At 43.4% G+C, this 20,080-nt stretch overlaps 1 protein-coding gene across 3 annotated transcripts in view; it reads right to left on the bottom strand.

Moving 5' to 3' along the window:
* atrn (attractin) overlaps window positions 1-20,080 on the bottom strand; it is a 152,641-nt gene that overhangs the window by 116,288 nt on the left and 16,273 nt on the right. For all 3 annotated transcript variants that reach the window (XM_032547559.1, XM_032547563.1, XM_032547560.1), the window contains exons 3-10: window positions 15,793-15,906; window positions 14,962-15,090; window positions 13,215-13,411; window positions 7,680-7,848; window positions 6,372-6,462; window positions 5,538-5,787; window positions 4,210-4,393; window positions 3,947-4,101 (exon numbers count right to left, since the gene is read on the bottom strand). In XM_032547559.1, coding sequence (XP_032403450.1) covers window positions 3,947-4,101; window positions 4,210-4,393; window positions 5,538-5,787; window positions 6,372-6,462; window positions 7,680-7,848; window positions 13,215-13,411; window positions 14,962-15,090; window positions 15,793-15,906 — 1,289 coding nt within the window. The remainder of the gene's footprint in view (window positions 1-3,946; window positions 4,102-4,209; window positions 4,394-5,537; window positions 5,788-6,371; window positions 6,463-7,679; window positions 7,849-13,214; window positions 13,412-14,961; window positions 15,091-15,792; window positions 15,907-20,080) is intronic.

Below are 20,080 nucleotides of genomic sequence, written 5' to 3'. Positions count from 1 at the left end.
GACTGAATTTATTCCTAACAATGTGTTCGAGACACTGAGGGAGGTTTCAGCCAACATCCTGTGAGAACAAGAACAAATCTATGAGGTGAGAAAGATGGCTCTTTGAAAATACATCGTTCAGAAATATCAGCTGGGAAAAAAATTTCAGTTTTTTTTTAAAAGTTAACTTGCGCTGCTAAACGAGTTTCATTTATCTTAATTGAGGGCAAAAACAGCTCTTTGGATTGTAAATGTATCCCAACACTAATGTTTGAGACTTGCCACAACTTCTTAGCTGGATGTAGGTCTGGACTTTGACTGACCCGTTGTGTCTCTTAAAGGGCAGCGACTCTGAAGCTTTGAAACATCCTTTTTGAAAAGGACTCTTAAACAACTACAGATATTTTTATTCACACAAGGTTTTCCTTAACTTTTTGTTTTTTGTCTTGTTTTAATTGTTTTGCTTTTGTGAAGCACTTTGTGATTTACCTTGTGGCCTATCTGATATTGTGCTACAGAAATAAAATTGTACTTACGTTTTTTAATTGCTTCTGAATAAGCTTAGAGCTAAACAGATCTCTATCATCTAAAATAAAATTTAAAAAAAAACGCATTCAAATTTGCAGCTGTGATAACGAAATACGAATACATTCAAGGGGTGTGAATACTTTTGCAAAACAACGTAAACAGAAATTTCGTCATTAAGATTTTTGTGGACAGTTTCCACATTTACCCAGCAGGTTTTGGGTCGTTTTCTCCAGCAGAATAGTAACATTAGGTCAGAGCAGATTAAATTCAACTAAATTAAAATTCAAAACTATTTTATTGATCCCAAAGGGAAATTAAATATTGTTGTAACTCAAATGAATTCAAATTCCTCAAATAGTTATTGTAGATAGAGATGTCTGAGGTCTTGAAAAATGACTGCAAAACATGTTTTGTGGGAAAAGAAAACCCTGAAAAAGTTCAAAGACGCCATGTTGTCAGGTTCTGAACAACCCGGTAGCAACTGGGAACAGCAGCAGAACACTGGCTCACACTCACTGCATGTCATCCATCACACTCTGTGAGCACAAGTCATCATGGCCTCCCAGAGGAGAGAGCGCTCCACATCCACGAAGAGCCAGTGCCATCTGCTGTCGCAACGAGGTGCTGCAGATGGGACCGACTAACATCCTTCAGAGCTGGGATTCATTACAACAGCAGCAGACAATGTCAGGACACGGGGCGGCCTGTAAATTCTAGCCTTTAATTGAGTTCAGCTTGTTAAAAGTGGGGGAAGGCGAGGGGGAATTAGCTCTCTAGACTTGGCCCATCTCAAATGTAATTACCCAACAATTACCAAAGGTGCTGCTGCCAACAACTCTGCAGCTGGTCGAGGTGGGCTAATTTACAGAGTCGACTTTCGTTCTTATTGTAAAAAATATATATATATATCAGGCAGAGGATGGAGAGTGGGAGCGAAAAGTTAAGGGTCAGGACAAATATTAAACTCGTTACAGAGTCGTTAAATGATTCCCCCACCCGTAGAGAAGCAGAAGTCACAGTTCCTCTGGGAAGTTTCAGTGGCGACCCAGATGAGAGAGAGGACGGTCAGATTCAAACTGCACTGGTTGTCAGTCAAACTTTCTAACAACACAGAAAAGCCTGGACTTCCCGAGGGTGCGCTGCAGCCTCTGGGGAAATCTGGCCGACGTCCCAGGAGCCTCCGGCCTCCAATTAACGAGCCGTTTATGACAGCGCGGCAGAACGAGGCCAACTCAACCTACAACAGCGTTTGTAGGCCGATAAAATAATGAGAATCATTTACTGTGGAAAGTTTGGATCACGCTAAACTACCAACTATTGCTATAGCCGTCTGTGAAAAGGCTATAAATAAACCCATAAGAAGAGCATTTAGTCGTTTGAGCAAGCTTTTAAAAACCTATTATTAGTTTACTTATTTAATCCTGAAGGCAGCGTAGCATTTAGCAACCTTAACACATTTATATGTGTAATGGTCGAACAAAATAGAGGTCAAGACAACTGGTTGGTGGGTAGATAGTGTGATAGTTGCTATTAGGACTCTTAAACTAAAAAGTTCATTTCTGCTTCCAGGAGAAGGGTTTAAGGTCAGATTAGAATGATTGAGCTATTTGGCAAGAAGTCAAGATGAGGTTGCAAACCCTCTTAAAAATCTTTGTAGAAATGTATGAAATGATTAGAAATTATTCCGTTTCATCTCAACTCAGCTAAATGATTAAAAAAAGAGACAAATGGATGAACAGGAAATGTGCAAATTTGTTTTTTGTTTAGCACTTTAGCGTTTTTGCTAACTTTGAAAACATTTGGCAAACTTAGCTTCCCCTAAATTATTTTTACTGGATAAGTTCTAAATTTACTCAGCGGTTTTGTAAACTTTCAGTTGAATCAAATCCGACATCTGAAGTTTTGGTTGTCGACGGTTAAGAATGTTTCAAGTAGTTAGCGACACATTTTCTTGTCTTTTTACCCCAAATAACTTTTTCAAACAAGAAACAGATGCACATAAAAAAAGAACACAACGGTAGTGAGCAAGAAATAGACAAATATATTATCTAAAGGCATTATAACGCATGTAAATTATAATGTCAACATTAAATCTGTGCTTGAAGGCGGCAGTTTTCAAGGATAGTGAAAATCTGATTTGAAGTAAACTCTTTAGAGCTAACTTCTGCTAATGCTAGTGCTTTAGCAATACTGGAACTGGAATGATTACAGTCACAATTAAATTTTTAGTTTGCAGTACCCACCACTGCTCGAAATGATATCAAGTATGTTTAACAATGCTAATTACCATAATTTCTGGTCGCCGTTACTTTTTCACACGCTTTGAACACAGAAATGTGGATGATGTGAGTTCTTGCCGACAGGTATTGATACGGTGGACCTCTGGGCAGTGAAGAGGACAGCACAAGCTCAAGGGCAAATTTGCGTCAAGACAACAGTGACAGTGAGAGCGACAACAAAACAAGGACCGAGGAAATGTGAGTGAGGCTGTTCCATTCCAAAACTAAAGAATACGATTTATAAATCCCTGAACGGCGTAAGACCACCATACATTAAAGATCTGTTGCTGTTGTATCAACCTTCCAGACTTCTCAGGTCTTCTGGTTCTGGTTCTGCATCCCCAGAATCAGAACCAGACATGGAGAAGCAGCATTCAGCTTCTATGTACCACAAATCTGGAACAAAGTTCCAGAAAACTGCAAAACTTCTGAAACACTGAGTTCCTTTAAATAAAGGCTAAAACCACATTCTATTTAGAGTCACTGGAACATTGACCAACATATTTGATGTGTATTGATGATTTGGATGGTGGTATTCGACAAAATGTTGTGTCTGTTGGTGGTTTATGATGTTTATGACTTTTTATTCTTGTGTTTGTATCACAAACACAAGAACTGCCTCGTTGCCATCTGCTGTCGCAACGCAGTACTGCAGGTAGGATGTCCCTCAGAGCTGAGATTTGTGCAACATAAATATACTTGATTTATTGACTTTAGTGAAATTAGAGTGCAGAAAGGAGATGAAAATAGTGATGAAAGACTTTTCCTGGTAGGCAGATGAGTTACAGGCACAGTTGGGAAAAAGCATTTACAGAATTTATATCATTAGTAGTTAAAATAAAAATCTTTATGTAAATATCTCATCTTACAATGTGGATACCTGCAGCTTATAGAAGAGTGTGATCTATACATGTATAATTTTCCTTCTATTTTTTTTTTCCTTTGTGGATGCTTTTATTCAGATGCTCCCAATCGTCCAGAAATTACGGTATGCAAATATTTTGTCTAAAAGGTCTAGTTGAGATTCAGCTGCAGAAGAGCGTGAGAGATTTATGCATGGCTTTTAAAGCTCAACGTCACAAGTTTCTAGTAAAGTCTCATGATATAAATGGAAAGATGACAAATAGTTGTGCCGATACTTCTGTGTGGGTGTTACTTACCCAAACTGTAGGCCAGGAAGTCCGAGGAGAAGCACTTGGCGCCGTGGCTCATAGATGTGTCGTTGTGCGTGTTTCCTCCAAACACCAGCATGGCGCCGCTCACTATGACCGCCGTGTGAAGGTAGCGGAAGAAGCCGCTGTCTCTCAGAATGGTCCTGAGGAACAATACGGTGACGGTGGTTTGGACCACAGCTGACTTTTCTATTGACTTCCACACTTTGTCACATTATTTTTGTTTGTTTTTGTTAAAAGAAAACCCTTACCATTTCCGTTTGTCCACGTCAAACTTGTACAAGTCTCCCGCCAGCCCGTACTTGTTGGCACTGAAGGCCTTGTAGCCTCCGTGGATGTAGATGGCTCTGGTGCTGGGGTCAAACACGCTGCTGTGGCCGTAGCCGCCTTGGACCAGCGCTCCGTCTGTACTCACCACGCTCCACGTGTTCTTCACTGGAAGGTCACACAACAGAGTCAGTGAGGAACGGGAAGGAAAGCTGCCTCATGTTGCTGAAACGTAATGAGATCCCACAGGGAAAGAAGGGCAAGATAAAAAAAACAAAAAAAAACAAGACAGTAGGTGTGTCGGTGTTTCTGGTTTAGACGGAAGCCTTCTGAACTGCAGGACTCAGCTTAGTTTATGCAGCATTTCATTAGTCGGACTGGAAGAGACTCAGAAGATGGTTCAAGTTCTTTTTCAGCTCGCAACAGGGTTTGGTTATCGATCACTAGGGTAACAAATTTTTAATTACTTCCACTTTATTAGCAATCGGCCAAAGCCAAAGGTTCATTCGTCCCGTTTTCTCAGGGAGATCAGCTCTTAGGAGGTGTAAGGATCTCTAACTGAGGTCAAGTTTCCCGCCAGCCAAACACTTTAGCATGGGTGCTACTAACAATCATTTCTGTAAAATTCTATCAATTATTCTGACGATTAATCGAATGAAAAATTTGGCACATTCTGCAGATTTTCATTTAACCACTCAACCTTTGTCTTATACAGAATATTAGGAACATATCAAAAGATGTAAATAAGCAAATAATTCAGATACTTTTTGAATAAGAAAATAAACTTTTTTTATTGCCTAAAATGCATCAACAACGTTTTTAGTGGCTGTTTGTTCATTTGTCGCAAAGGATGCATCTGCAGTTAAGAAAAATACTGTTTACTAATGGGTTGAATATTTTTGAATTATTGTACTGCAAAAGGTGCTCAATATATTTATTTATTTATTTGTACATAATTTGAACCAGGGGAAGCTAAAACTAGGCCACTAGAAGAGTTCTGGGTAAAACATTTTTACAGACAAACAAGAAATGGCTCTACTTTTTGTACGATTTTAGCTCAATTACTGCTCAGAGGACCCCTGCAGACCCCACTAGGGACAAGGGTGTTAGAAAATGGATGGATGGATACTGCTCAGAGGCTGTGATTCTTTCAGAAATTTGACATTTTTTTAGAGTCTGTATATTCCAGTTAACAATTAATGGATTACTAAATTAGTTGACGGTTATTTCAATAACTGATTAAACGTGATTCATTCGATCAATCGCAATTGCACATTAGTGTTAAAACATGAAAACAGCTGGAGCCGCTCACCGATGTTGTACTCCTGCACATTGCTGATGTAACCGTAAAGAGGACAGTGTCCAAACAGGACCAGCATGACGGGACTGTCCCACTCTTGCGCGGGCGGCACTATGTGGGCCGAATGTCCCACCACAGCGTACTGGTCCTTGGGCCGGGGGGTAAGGAGGACCCAGGTCTGGTTCTGGATGTGGAAAACCCACAGCTGACTCGACACATTTCCGGTTGAGTCGATCTTTCCGCCGTACATGTAGATTTTCCCCTGGAAGAAAGAAGAATTCTTTCAGATTGTTTTTTTTTTTTTTACTCGTAACAAGACCGTGTATTAAGTGAAAAAAAATCTGCCAGTTGAACCAATACCGTCTTAATATTAAGGAATTATTGATTTGCTGAAAAGTTACTTGTATGCTAGTGCACTTGAAATAAGACAAAACTAAGATATTTGCACTAGAAACGAGACCAAACTTGGTAAGATTTGGTGTTTTTCAAAGTAAAAAATACAATTAATTCATAAATACCACATATTAATATGCTTGTCCTGCACATCAGGACACAACTATGATTTATTATTCCATCAGCAGATCCAGACATGCTGACTGGAATTGCCTAAGATGCTGCAGCAAAACATCAAAACCTGAACATTTCTACATTAGACACAGACACAGATTGAGCTGCGAGTCCAGAAGAAGAACCTTGAGATAAAGCTTCTGTTTCTGGTGTAGAGGCCCCTGATTCTCTTCTCATTTCATCTCTAAACATCATGAACTTAAGGCTAGTTAACTATATAAAACGTTCATGGAGTTTTTTAGAAATACTTAAAGCCACAGGCAGCAATCTCTCACGCACCTCGTGCAGAGCCAGTGAGTGACCATATCGAGGGGTCACCGTGTTGACGGAGGGGTCAAGGGTCAGCCAGGTCTTGCTGCTGAGGTTGTAACTAAAAGAAAAAAGAAAGAAGAGGAAAAATGATTTCGGTTTAGATTTGAAAACGTCTCCGCCTCAAAAGCAACTCATCCGTCTGTGGAAAACAAAACGGAGGGAAAACAAGCCCTTCATTTGTTCTGACGAACAAACAAAGCTGCTCAGGTTGATCTGTGGAATCTACAGGAGGCTAATCACTTCTACCAGAGGAGAACAGACGGAAAGGGTCGAGCCACGGGCCTCTGGTGGGAGCAGAAACAACAACCAGGGATGTCCAGACTGTCTGTGATGCCCCCTGCTGGCCCATTCTCATAAAAACACTCGGGGCAGGCCAAAGGGAGGAAAATAAACTTATCAAACCCTGTGGGTACTCAATGTGAAATCTGCAAAAACAGGAAACTAGAAGCAAACGGGAGAAGGAGAGAGTGGAGGAACAAGAAAAAGGGAGGTCAGCCACAAAGATGCATATTAGAAGGAAAAGAAAGGACGGAAGGAAGGAAATTTGTTTGCAATGAATAAAAAAAGATAGAAAGGAGAGAAGAAAGGAAGGGATGGATGGATGCAGCATAAAATGAATAAAATGACCGAAGGCAGGAAGACACAAGAGACGCACGGAAAGGGAGGAAGGACGGAAAGAAAGGAGTTAGAGCACAAGGATGGAAGGACAAATGAGAAGAAAGAAAGACACGAAGAGCGAAAGAGGAAAGGGCGCAAGAAAGGAAGGAAAAAAGGGAAGCAGCATTTAAACAGTGGGACAGGGAATACACTCTTATTTTCTTTTTCGATCCTTTTTTCAGTCCTGGAAAAACACTGAAACCAGTATTCTGATTTTCCCCTCATATTTATTGCAGCTTTAGGGTATGAATAAAAAAAAAATCCAAAACAATCCTGAGCTTTGATTTTTGATTTTAAGGGAATGGTGTGATATTCCAGAGTGGTGTTTAAGATGAAGAACATTCTCCAACTTATTTTGGACATAAAAATATTTTCATTTTAGCCTTGTGTGGGAAGAAAAATTCTCTCACTGTTCTTTATTTTCTCAGTAAAAATTTCAGTGTTGTTAATTCCCTGTGACAGTCAAATTCTGCTGTTGCCCTCAAACACATTAGAAATATTTAAGCCCATCAGTCACATGTGCTGCATTCCAACTCCTGCAGTCAGACCAGCATGTTCTTATCTACTTGGACCACAACTGCAGCCTGTAAACCCAGAATGAACATGTGAACTACTCACGCTTTGACCATGTGGTAGTCGGACGTGTTGAAGACGTAGCCTCCGATGACCCACATGACGCCCTGCTCCACCACGGCCTTGTGGGACGCCCTGGCCAGGCCGGGCTCCAGGTGCTCCTCGCGGCTCCAAAACGAGGAGTTGGCGGGAACCGAGACGGAGCAGTCCAGACCTGAGGAGGGACGGAACCGACGAGTCGGAGAGTTTCTCAGCTCACCAGATTTCACCGTTGGGATGGTGTGTTCAGGTGTGGGTTGCATTTTGGTCTCAAGGAACCAAAGCACCTTCTTAAAAAGGCAATTTTATGTGTTTTCCAGGCACATAGTGCCATTTTATATCACTGTTGATTAACCAAGTTACTTTCAGTTGTTATAAAAATGTTATGCATATCAAATACGACTCTTGCGATTAATTGATTTATTACGACAAGCCTAGAGGTGACAACATATTTGTAAGTTTGAAAAGTGGAATACTTTGTAGTGAATCTGTTTGTGCTTGAGTTGACATTCTAGTTGGGATGCAAACTGCACCAGATTTCCTTCATTTTGGTAAATTTTTGATCAACCGATATTTACATGAGAAACCAATCTTATCCGTCGATCTCATCAACCTTCACAAAGGTCTGGAATTCAGCCACTGTTTGCTCTGCTTTGAGAGAAGACTGACTGACCCACCCACCAGCTCACAAGAAAAAATAAATAAACAAATAAAAATTGGCCAAAATCAGAATCAGTGGGTCAGCTTTTTTTTTTAAAGAGCTATGCATCCTTACATTTTAGTTTTTCATATTAAAATCATGTACAGAAGAGCCACATTCACTCTGGAAACACCAACTGTTGCCTTGTTGGGTCGAGTGCAGCAACTCCATCAGATGGCAGCAATCATAGGTGCCTTCCTGTGTTTATGAACCAGAACAATGCGGCCGACATAAACCGGAATCCTCGGAGAACGGGTGGGGAAGAGAGAGAGAGACGGCCTTTCTGCTAAAACAGCGTGCAATAAATCGTAGTCGAGAAACGGAAAGATTGATTGTTTCTCATCGGCTGCCTGTGGTAGAGTTCATCTCTAATCTCTGACGGCCCAAAACATTGGCGGCGTTCTGGCTCTTCAGCACTTTCAGAAAAATCACAAACTGTAGCGTCTGGTCCTTCAAACTGCCGTCGCTTTCCGCAGCAAAAAGATCAGCCGCGAGGCCCGCTCGACTTCACAGACATCTGCCCGCGTTTGCACTTGTTGGCGTAGAAAATGAGATGGCTTTGAAGGCAGTAAAAAAAGCAAAAAAAAAAGCAGGAGAGGCTGCAGTTCCGCCGTGAAAAGCCCCCCATGACAAAGGTAATAAAGGCTAAAGAAAGGGCCTGTCTGTTGCTAACCTCCCTCAGCTTTTGGTAATGAGATAATAAGCACGCAGAGCTGCTGATATAAGTGTGGTTAAATTGAGCGGCGGTGTCTGTTCGTGCAGAGCAGCGCCGCGGAGCCGTTAGAGCAGCTAACAAAGCAGCTGGAAGGGCCAGATGGTTCGGGTTCAGGGACACAATAATGTCACCGAAAAAAAACAAAACAAGCAGCAGCAGCAGATTCTGTCAGGATCTGTGTTTTTCCGTGTTTAGTTAGAGTTTTTTGTGTCCTTGAGTCTCTTCGTTGTCCTGTCCTCCCCTTGATTGTTCCCAGGTGTGTCTCGTTCTGTGATTATCCTCCCGTGTATTTAACTCCACCTGTGTTCCTTGTTCCTCGTCGGGTCCTTGTCAATGTTCGTCATTGTCGTCGTCAATGTTAGCTTCTTCGTCGTTCTGTGTTTCCTTGTGCCTGCTGCTTGTTCCTGGACTTATTTATAATTAAAAATCATCATATTCATCATACCTGGGTCCGCTGCATCTGCCTCACCACTCCACCTCACACCGCTTCTTGACAGAAGGACCCGACCAGACCGATCGGTGAGGCTGCTAACATGGACCCAGCACTCAGGAGGTTACCTCCTAAAGGGCAGAGCGGCCCGAGGCGGAGGTCCGGCAGGGAGGACAGGGAGCTGGCTGAAGCCCTCGCCGACCTGCAGCGGGAGCTATTCCGGGGGACAAGACTGGTGTTGGCACCCCCCGGATATGGCCCCCGTCGATACCTCCGTCCGGGAAGCCAGCGACCTGAGCCGCCGGTGGAGCCGGCCCCTCGTCGCTTTCCGGAGCCGCCACCTCCGCTGCCCGCTCGGAGACAGCGACGTGAGCCGCCGGCAGACCCGGTCCCTCGTCGCTTTCCGGAGCCGCCACCTCCACGGTCAGCCCGGAGACAGCGACGTGAGCCGCCGGTGGACCCGGCCCCTCGTCGCCTTCCGGATCCGTCACCTCCGCTGCCATATCGGAGACAGCGACGTGAGCCGCCGGTGCACCCGGCCCCTCGTCGCTTTCCGGAGCCGCCACCTCCGCTGCCCGCTCGGAGACAACGACGTGAGCCGCCGGTGCACCCGGCCCCTCGTCGCTTTCCGGACCCGCAGCCGTTTCCCAGGCTTCGCTCCGGCTCACCTCCGCAGCCGTTTCCAAGGCTTCGCTGCGGCTCACCTCCGCAGCCGTTTCCAAGGCTTCGCTGCGGCTCGCCCCCGCGGCCGGTTCCAAGGCTTCGCTGCGGCTCGCCCCCGCGGCCGGTTCCAAGGCTTCGCTGCGGCTCGCCCCCGCGGCCGGTTCCAAGGCTTCGCTGCGGCTCGCCTCCGCGGCCGGTTCCAAGGCTTCGCTGCGGCTCGCCTCCGCGGCCGGTTCCAAGGCTTCGCTGCGGCTCGCCTCCGCGGCCGGTTCCAAGGCTTCGCTGCGGCTCGCCTCCGCGGCCGGTTCCAAGGCTTCGCTGCGGCGCACCCGAGGCCGAGTCAGCCGGCGTTCCAGCCGGCGCACCCGAGGCCGAGTCAGCCGGCGTTCCAGCCGGCGCACCCGAGGCCGAGTCAGCCGGCGTTCCAGCCGGCGTTCCTTCCGAGACTCCCAGTGTTCCTTCCGAGACTCTCAGTGTTCCTTCCGAGACCCAGACCCCCAGCGCTCCGACTCAGACTCCCTGTGTTCCTCCAGAGACTCCCAGTGTTCCTTCCGAGACCCAGACCCCCAGCGTTCCTTCCGAGACTCCCTGCGTTCCTCCAGAGACTCCCTGCGTTCCGACTTTGACTCCCTGCGTTCCGACTCTGACTCCCTGCGTTCCTCCAGAGACCCTGACCTCCAGCGTTCCTCCTGAGACCCTGACCTCCAGCGTTCCTCCTGAGACCCTGACCTCCAGCGTTCCTCCTGAGACCCTGACTCCCAGTGTTCCTTCCGAGACTCCCTGCGTTCCGACTCAGACTCCCTGCGTTCCTCCAGAGACTCCCTGCGTTCCGACCGAGACTCCCTGCGTTCCACCCGAGACCGAGACTCCCTGCGTTCCACCCGAGACCGAGACTCCCTGCGTTCCACCCGAGACCGAGACTCCCTGCGTTCCGACCGAGACCCCCTGTGCTCCACCAGAGACCCTGCCTCGGGGGGCTCGTCGTCGCCGTCTGTGGGCGGCCCCCGGGACTCATCGCCACCTCCAGCGCCGCGGACGGCCGCCGGACGGCCTCCGTGGTTCCCGCCTCCAGCGCCGCGGACGGCCGCCGGACCGCCTCCGTGGTTCCCGCCTCCAGCGCCGCGGACGGCCGCCGGACCGCCTCCGTGGTTCCCGCCTCCAGCGCCGCGGACGGCCGCCGGACCGCCTCCGTGGTTCCCGCCGCCGCGGACGACCGCCGGACCACCTCCGTGGTTCCTGCCTCCTTTGCCTCCGCCCACCCTGTGGGTAGTTTTTTGTTTGTTTATGGACTCTTGGCCCTTCTTGTGTTTCCGCCCACGATGGTGGGTAGTTTTTTGTTTTTCTGGACTCTGGCCCCCCGTCCAGCGCCCCTCCGCCCACCCTTGTTGTGTTTTTGTTTTTTCTGGACTCTGGCCCCCCATCCGGCGCCCCTCCGCCCACCCTTGTTGTGGTTTTTTTTTTTGGGCGTCTGGTAGCCGCCCTTGAGGGGGGGGGTACTGTCAGGATCTGTGTTTTTCCGTGTTTAGTTAGAGTTTTTTGTGTCCTTGAGTCTCTTCGTTGTCCTGTCCTCCCCTTGATTGTTCCCAGGTGTGTCTCGTTCTGTGATTACCCTCCCGTGTATTTAACTCCACCTGTGTTCCTTGTTCCTCGTCGGGTCCTTGTCAATGTTCGTCATTGTCGTCGTCAATGTTAGCTTCTTCGTCGTTCTGTGTTTCCTTGTGCCTGCTGCTTGTTCCCGGACTTATTTATCATTAAACATCCCTTATTCATCTCATCTGGGTCTACAGCGTCTGCCTCACCACCTCACCCGCACCGCTTCCTGACAGATTCGGCAAAAAGTTGAAGTCATTCTGAGTAGAGCAGGTGGATGTTCAGGGCAACAAAAGCTTCAATAATAGCAGAAGCACCAACTTTAGTCGCAGAGCTGAAATAATGGTGCTGGAGAGATTAAATAAAACATTATTATATCTTAGTGCTATTATTACACACACAGTTATTCTAGAGTTGTATGAAGATTTAGCACCGTCACATTTTTCAGGTTGAAAATTCAACACTTTTTCAGATTCCTGTAGTTGGAGTTTATTATTCTAGACTCCATATCACAAAACATTCATTTATTTGCACTAGACACAAACCAGGAAGCAGCACAATGGGGAAGTCGGCTTGAGATTCGGTCATGTGCTAAAGGGTCATTTCACAGCCTTTTGTCAGCTTACATCAGATCCATTACAAATTGAATAATAATTTATTCGACAAGTGGTGGAATCTCTCTGCTGTGTTTTCATTTACCCTCTTTTTGCTTTATCTGTGCACATAGTAGACATTATGGTTTGAATGGGAGATGATGGTGTGTGGGGTGTTTTGTAGGCTTAAAGTTAAGAGTTGTCCTGATCCGATATTGATATCCATATAGTATCGGACTATATCGGCCTGCATCTAAAAACTGAGATGCTCCAGGATTTAGTCCGGCCCAGAATTTCTATTCAGCAGTGGTCGAGTCCCGCGACCCATTGGTTATTAACAATGGGTCAATTGTTTCCATACCTATTGTTGTCGACTATTATTGTTCTTTCGTTACCAAATTGCATGGCAGCTTCTGCAACACCTTTTTAAAAATGTGAGTGTGAGCCCTAAAAGTCAAACACTGAACTCATTTTTACACGCAGACTGAGCAGAATCAAGCTAGTTAGAAAAGTTTGTAGTTTTTCCGAACGGTTATCAGCTCTTAGTGTGATCCAACCACTCCACATGAAACAGAATCACTGTTTCATGTGAAGCTGTCCAGTCTAATTTTTGGACTTTTCCCCCCCTACCAAAAACAACTCTGTGGCCGTATAAAAGAGAATCATAAACGCCAAAAAGCGGCAGACTGTGCTTCAGTGAACATCTCATATTAATAATTCTGTGTGGTGAAGCTTCTGACCACCGTTCAGTTTCACTTCTGATAACAGAGTGCTTTAATACCCGACGTGGGAAGCGCTGTGGTTTGTCACGTTTCATGTCAGAACGCGAAGCGGCAGAAGCAATGCCTACCTTGCCACCCGGCTTTGCAGATGCAGCTCTTTCCCTGGCAGCGGCCCCTTTCAGGGTAACCGCAGTCATCCAGGCAGTATGGGATGTCGCAGGCTTCCCCCTTCCAGTTGGCTTCACACTCGCAGTAAACGGAGGCGGTGGAGTTGCCCACCCGGCACTCGCCGCGGCCAGAGCAGTTGTTGGGACACGTGTTGACCCTACCATGGAGACGCACACGGGGAGAAAGACAGAAACAAGGCGTCAGCATAAACAATGACGAACGCATTTATGACAGATGCATTCATTCTTAGAATAGAACACAGGGCTTAGTTAAATAACTTTTGCTGGACAATAAATTGTCCCAGAAGTTACTGTGATAAATTATAATATTGTTGCTTTGAGTAGTTCAAGTAACATAATGATAAAGACATAATAATGGTTTCCATTAAGTGAGAAACGTATTTAAAATCACATGTGAATACGTTTTTTCATTAAATAAGTCATTAGAAAAAACATGCTATACCATGACACTCTACTTCCTGTCATCATCTTCCACATGGTTTGTGCCAGTGGCAACATCTGGTTGTTGATCATGTGACCAGTGTGATGGAAAAGTGTTTCCATTGCAGTTTTGTGATATAAGCCAATTTTGATGCGACCCAAAAAAAAAACACAACACATCATTCTAGTAACAAAACTTTACTGAAAAACGTGTTTCTTTTTTCAAAATTGCCATGTTTCCACTAAGAAAAATTATTCTCAAACTGTTACATTTTGCCATCATAAAATTATATATCAAGACACAACATAAGAACTCAAAACCGTCTGGAGAAAAAAGAAACCTTAGGGCTTCTTTTAATTATGGAGAATTTACCCTTCTGATAGGAAAGAATATTTTCCACAAAGGAAAAAAACTAAGTTGTGTCATAAATTTTGATCGAAACTGAAGCTTTCAGCCATCAAAGCAGGACACGGCAGTGAGATGTTAATTTCTCTCCTTGAACAGGAATTGGAAGCGAGGCGAAAGACACAAAGGGCCTCCCTCCCATCATTCTTTCATGTTCCTTGTTTTGGTTAAAGGTTTGATGTTCCGGCTACTCCGCCTTTCCCAGACACCAAAGATTGCCCGGGGGCGCACTGCCTTCATCCCGACTGTGTGTTTCTCCGCCAGCACAGACTCTCATCGTGATGGCAACGGTATTGATGAAGTAGGGAAGAGCCTGGGGAGGGGAGTCGCTGTGCTCTTTAGAGATGTTAACACCGGACAGTGGTTCTGCTTGGGGTTTGAAAGTCTTTTGGATTTTCTAAGGCAAATTTGATGTCTAAAGGATTTGTTTTTCCCATTTTTCAAAATGTACCTTTTCTTTAAAAAAAAAAAAATTACCAGAAAAAATGAAGATCCTTTTTTCATGAGACTTTAGGATGACAAATTTAAGATGTTTTAAGACCTTTTTAATGCCACAGTGAGCCAGCTTGATAGCTATGTAGCTAGCCTAGTCACAGGATGGACTGGGCTATGGCAAAGCTTTGCCTGACCAAAACTCCCACAAAGATCAAAAACTACATATACGAGAATATGAGATTAAAGAGTCCAACAAAGTTTAAGACCCCAAACTTAATGAACTGCACTCATCATAAGACGACACCACATAATCATTCATTTATCATCAATCTAGTGTACTATAAAAAGTCAAAACAAAAGGGATTTTTTTTGTCAAATGCATATGTAACAACATATAAATTGTGATAACCGTGGAGGAGAGCTCACCTGTATGAAATATTGAAGCCTGTCAGGTTGTAGGCTGCATCACTGAAGAAGTGCAGCAGGGCGTAGCCGGACTGGGACACCACCTCAGGAACCGTCTCATTCCCGTATCGCTCCGGAACAATCAGCCCACTGTAAGAAAAACAAAAAAACAAATAGCTACGTCTCAAATCTTTCCTTACATGGTAGGCCTATGTGAAACCAATCCCCAGTTTGAACACTACAGTTTAATGTACAGAATTGTTTTATTTGTTCATTTGTACAAAATAGTATAAAGTAATTTGTAATTCCTCAGTTTTGTTATTATAACATATCAAGGGTTTCACAGAAGTTGGCAAATTTCTAAATATCTTAAGCGAAATCTTTAGGCCTGCACTGATTGCAGTTTTCTGGCCGATCACAGATCTTTGAAAAGCCTGACCTGCCAATTCTGATTTTGGCCGATGCCGATTTTTTACTGTGAAAAGTCGATATATATTATGACAAAGTTTCAAAGTTGACAAGAGTGGGGTGGCTGTTGTGTTTGTGGATGTAGATAAGATTGGTTTCTCACGGAAGTATCGACCAATTGCCCATGACCCAGAGCAAGGAAATCTGGGTTGATTTTTTGGTGCACTCCTAAAGTTTTTTTATTGGACTTGTTAATGTGTTTGAAAACTTTCCTACTTCTAAATAAGAGTTGTCTGACCTATTATCAAAGAAGGATTGTTTTGTGTTCTGATAGCACAACAGCCCAAACTGAAAATCTATATGCTGAAGTTAAACTTAACTTCAGGGGTTAAATTTAACTTCAGCATAAAGAAAGGATCTACTAACTCACTGATTGGTACCAACCTGAAAGCAGCGAGCAGCGGCGCGTAAATGGAGTCGCCGTCGTAAACGTAGAGATGGTCCCAGCTGCATTCAGTGGCAAAGTGGTTGAATCGTAATCTCAGAACGGTGTTTGGCCTGCAGAAGAGAACAGAGTTTTATTATTATATCTGTGTGACCACTGAGGAAGTGGAAGGTGTTCCTGATAAATGTGTGGCAAGAACTTGAGATTTGTTTTACATATGTAAAAGACCAGTGTGCTAATTATATTCTCCTCTTTAAACTAAAACATTAAGGCTTTGTCAGAGTTCATGTAAACACATTTCTGTTTTAAATAGAAATTTATTCCTGACCAAAAGTCCAAGTAGAGCTTTAAAAGTGATGGATTCTGCAAACGGGCCGTTTCTGAAACTGCTGTTAACTATTTTTGCAGCTGTTGTTCTCTAGCATTAAAAGTGGAAAAACCCTGAAGTGATAAAAAGTACTTAACAAAACAGCCACGTAAAAAAGAAAAATTATATTACACATTTTACAAGCTATATCCATACACACACGGACAGGAAGCAGGCCTCCAACGAGAGCGCTGCCAGTTCAAACAATGAAAGGAACAATAAAACTCCCAAGGTGGCCACTCAATATAGCAGCAAAACATGTTTCATATTTCAATCTTTACTGGGGTATATAACTAAGAGCAAAAATACTTTTTAAAAAAGGCTGGAAAATTAAAACCTCTGAGTTATTCATGTAAGCTCAAATACCAGAAAAGGGACTGGATGTTTATAGTTCAACTATTAGAGCCTACAGGTGAGAAACTCAAAAGTCTGATCTTTTTCCATTCAGCGAACGCACATAGCGAAGCTATCAGGATGCTCCAACAACATGCTTCAGTGTGGAAGATGTGACGGTGCAAAGATTACTCAGTTTTCCGAATGCGTGAAGTGCTTAAATCAATTCTAACCCTTCAAAAGGGGCTTTAATATAGGATAGGATTTTAAAAAAATACTCTGTTGTCCCATAAGGACAAGTCTTTGAAAGCAGAAGTGCAGCGTATGTAAGATACAGACACAATAATATAGAAACTTTAACGTACAGTACAGATTGGTTTAAAACAGTAGTACCACCCTGGCATCTAAAAACAAGAAACCAAAATAGATAAGTAGTTAAATTAACGTACAAGACTTCCATGCTTTATTTTCCACGGAGACATGTCGACTGTTTAGTCAAAACTTTTCATACTTCTGCAGTTTTAGTCATTACATGCTTGACTTTTCCCAGCTACAAAAAGGAGCAACAGAAGGTCATATCAGACTATTAGAGGCTATTTGATCTGGACCTGACTTGAGGAATTCTGAACATGTTACCACTCGGCGTCTCCTTTTTATTGTTGCTAAAGAGCATATAGCAGGAAATGTCAGCAACCAATAGAAATCACAGTTAAAGTAAGAATCTGCATCCTCCAGGAAGCACACATCAGAGACTGAAGACTCATCTTCATTTTCAAAAACAGATGCCAACATGTCAATTTCAAATGATTTTGTCTTTAAGGTCCTGCTCTGCATCCACGGAGCCTCCTTTTAAAGTCCTCTAGGATTTGGGGGTCATAATTCACATATTATGTAGGCTTTTGAGATTCTCATCAGCGGCGCCCAGTTGTAAAAACAATACAAAACTAGAGGGAATAATTATCCAAACAGCAACGCCTCAACCAAACAAATGATGAGCAAAAGTCTCCAAAGAACAAATCACAGCTAAGCTACTCCTGCTACTGAGTATCTCTCTTAGAATCTGAAATGTTGAGATTAGATTTCCATCTAGAAAAGCAAAATGCTAATCAATATTAGGAACCGGACAGAAGAAAAGAGGCTTGAGGAATGTACAAGGATTACTTTACTAGAACTAAAAACTGAAACCTGAATGAACATTCGGCAAGCCTGATCATTTCACATTGCGTAAGAGGATTTCACTGCACCAATCGGGCTTTTACTGCTCTATGCCAATTCCCAGTTGTCTGACCAATTGATTCCTATTTACTATAGTTTATTTTTGTTTCAAAATGCAACAATTAAGTGCTTCAAACAATAGCTGTGTTTCCAATGACCACATAATTGCACAATTTGTCTTTTTTATTTTTATTTTTTTTTTATTTGCTTAGTGGAAACCTGCCAATTTTGAGTTTTGGGTTTTTGATACGTTTTATCAAAATTTATTTTCGACATATTTACCAAAACAGTAATGGAAACATATATACCATCACATGAGCCACATCATCAACAACCGGATGTTGTCACTGGAGCATCGTGGCGCGGCGTGTTTCTTAATGACTTATCGCATGAACACACTTATTCACATGTGATTTTAATTGCATTTCTTATTTAATGGAAACACCACTATTGCAAAATTATGTTTTTTCGATATCATTGACAAAGTTTTGTGCACATTTGTAACGGAAACGCAGCTAGTGTCAAAAAAAATAAATAAATAGATAAATAGAAAATAGAGCAGATTCCTTGATGTAGGTAGGAGTTTTGACTCTTTGTAACTCCAGCCTTTAAGAGTTCTTATTCAACTCAAAACAAACCATTTTGTTCACGACTTTACAGACAATAGTGGGGCTTTTCAGTGCCGGTGCATTCAGTGAACAGAAAAAAAGTAGGGTTTTTTGGGGGGTATTTGACATGCCAATCATAGCCATTTGATTGTTGCATCACTAAATTTGACCACCAGCGGCAGCAGACAGCAGAGCAAGCCTGCTTACTGAGGCTTTTGACAGAAAACATGAGATTTATATAAATATGTCTCAGCTGCAAATCTATTTAACGTCCCAAAACGAAATCACTCACAAGAGAACAAAGATCCCTCCTGTGCTTCTTTGGTGAAATACAGGATGTAGGAAGTGTGTTATGAATGGTCACATTTTTGTCCTAAAAATGTGACCATTCATTTAAGTAAAGTGGCGATTCATTTGTCCCCTCTCTGAGAGGAAAACATAAACTAGGCATGACAACAGCCCCTGAGCCCCTTCATTACAGGGCAAGACTTGTGACCAGTCACACAAACTCTGGACAGGCTAAGGAGGCGCAACAAAGAAATGTCCTCTTCTACATTAGCAGCAGCCAGTAGAGTCCCTTTGAGGGTAAGAGCAAAAAAAAAAAAAAACACACCACCACACAAATCAGGTCTAAATGTCTTTATGGGTCACGTCACTGCAAGCCATTTAATTTAAGGAAAACATGTCCAATGGTACAAAGTTATTCCTTTTAAGGTAAAAGGGGTTCTGCAAGTTTCATCAACTTGAATTTAAGTCTTTCTAACACCATTGTGAATGAAATATATGACCTGTATCGCATTGACCTGTATTTTTTGAGTTGTCTGTGTGCAACTCAAAAAATATCAAGCTAGCTTGCTATTTTTTGTAAGGATGGAAAACTATTAAAGAACAATTGGTACTACTTGTGAGATTAACCATTTTTGAGCATATTTTAACTATTTAGTCACATTTTTTCTTTAGTTTGAGACATTAATTACAATTCCTTTTGATCTTTTTCCCTGTTTGTCATCACAGCTGCATCTGTGGCTCTCCATTTTAATTTGGTCCCCCCTTCTCAGCGGTCTTTCCCTCCTTAGTAGCTTTGTTTAAAAAAAGAATCTTCAATAGGCAAGGCTGGTGACTGACCAGAGTTTAAAATCCACTGAACTTCCGACTTCAGAGTTTGTGTCGCAACATATGCTGCTTTTAGATCAGCACTAGCAGCGCCACCATTTTCCGGGGAGCTTTTGTCCCGCCAAGGAGTTGAAAACTAAGAATATGTCTGTGTACAACTCAAACTTTTGCCTGACAGAAAAGTCCTGCAAGGAAAAAAATAAACAAAAGAAGACATTTTCAGGACTTCATTTTAGATGCATGAATTTAAGACTTTTTAAGGAAGCGCAGACAGCCTGTTTAAAGTTATTGATGCAAAGTCATCAATTCCGTACAATTCAATACATCTCTTTCTACCTTCCTTTTAAGATTCATGTGACATCTGAAGAGAATTGAATGTCACAACAATGAAATTCAATCTTTCTTATTGGGATTTTCTATGAGGGTGCTGCTGGATGTCATACACAATCTATTCACTATTTATTCAGTGTGATGTATGAAAATATGCCACCAATACGAATATAAATTTGAAAAACCAATCCTGGTGGCGTGCCGTGGTGGCGTAGGGGTTAGCGCGACCCACATTTGGAGGCCTCAAGTCCTCGACGCGGCTGTCGCGGGTTCGACTCCCGGACCCGGCGACGTTTACCGCATGTCTTCCCCTCTCTCCTT

This window comes from Xiphophorus hellerii, chromosome 19 (assembly GCF_003331165.1).
Source record: "Xiphophorus hellerii strain 12219 chromosome 19, Xiphophorus_hellerii-4.1, whole genome shotgun sequence".
Classification (NCBI taxonomy): Eukaryota; Metazoa; Chordata; class Actinopteri; order Cyprinodontiformes; family Poeciliidae; genus Xiphophorus; species Xiphophorus hellerii.
The sequence above is the reverse complement of the archived record's forward strand: the minus strand, read 5'-3'. Positions and strand labels throughout refer to the sequence as shown.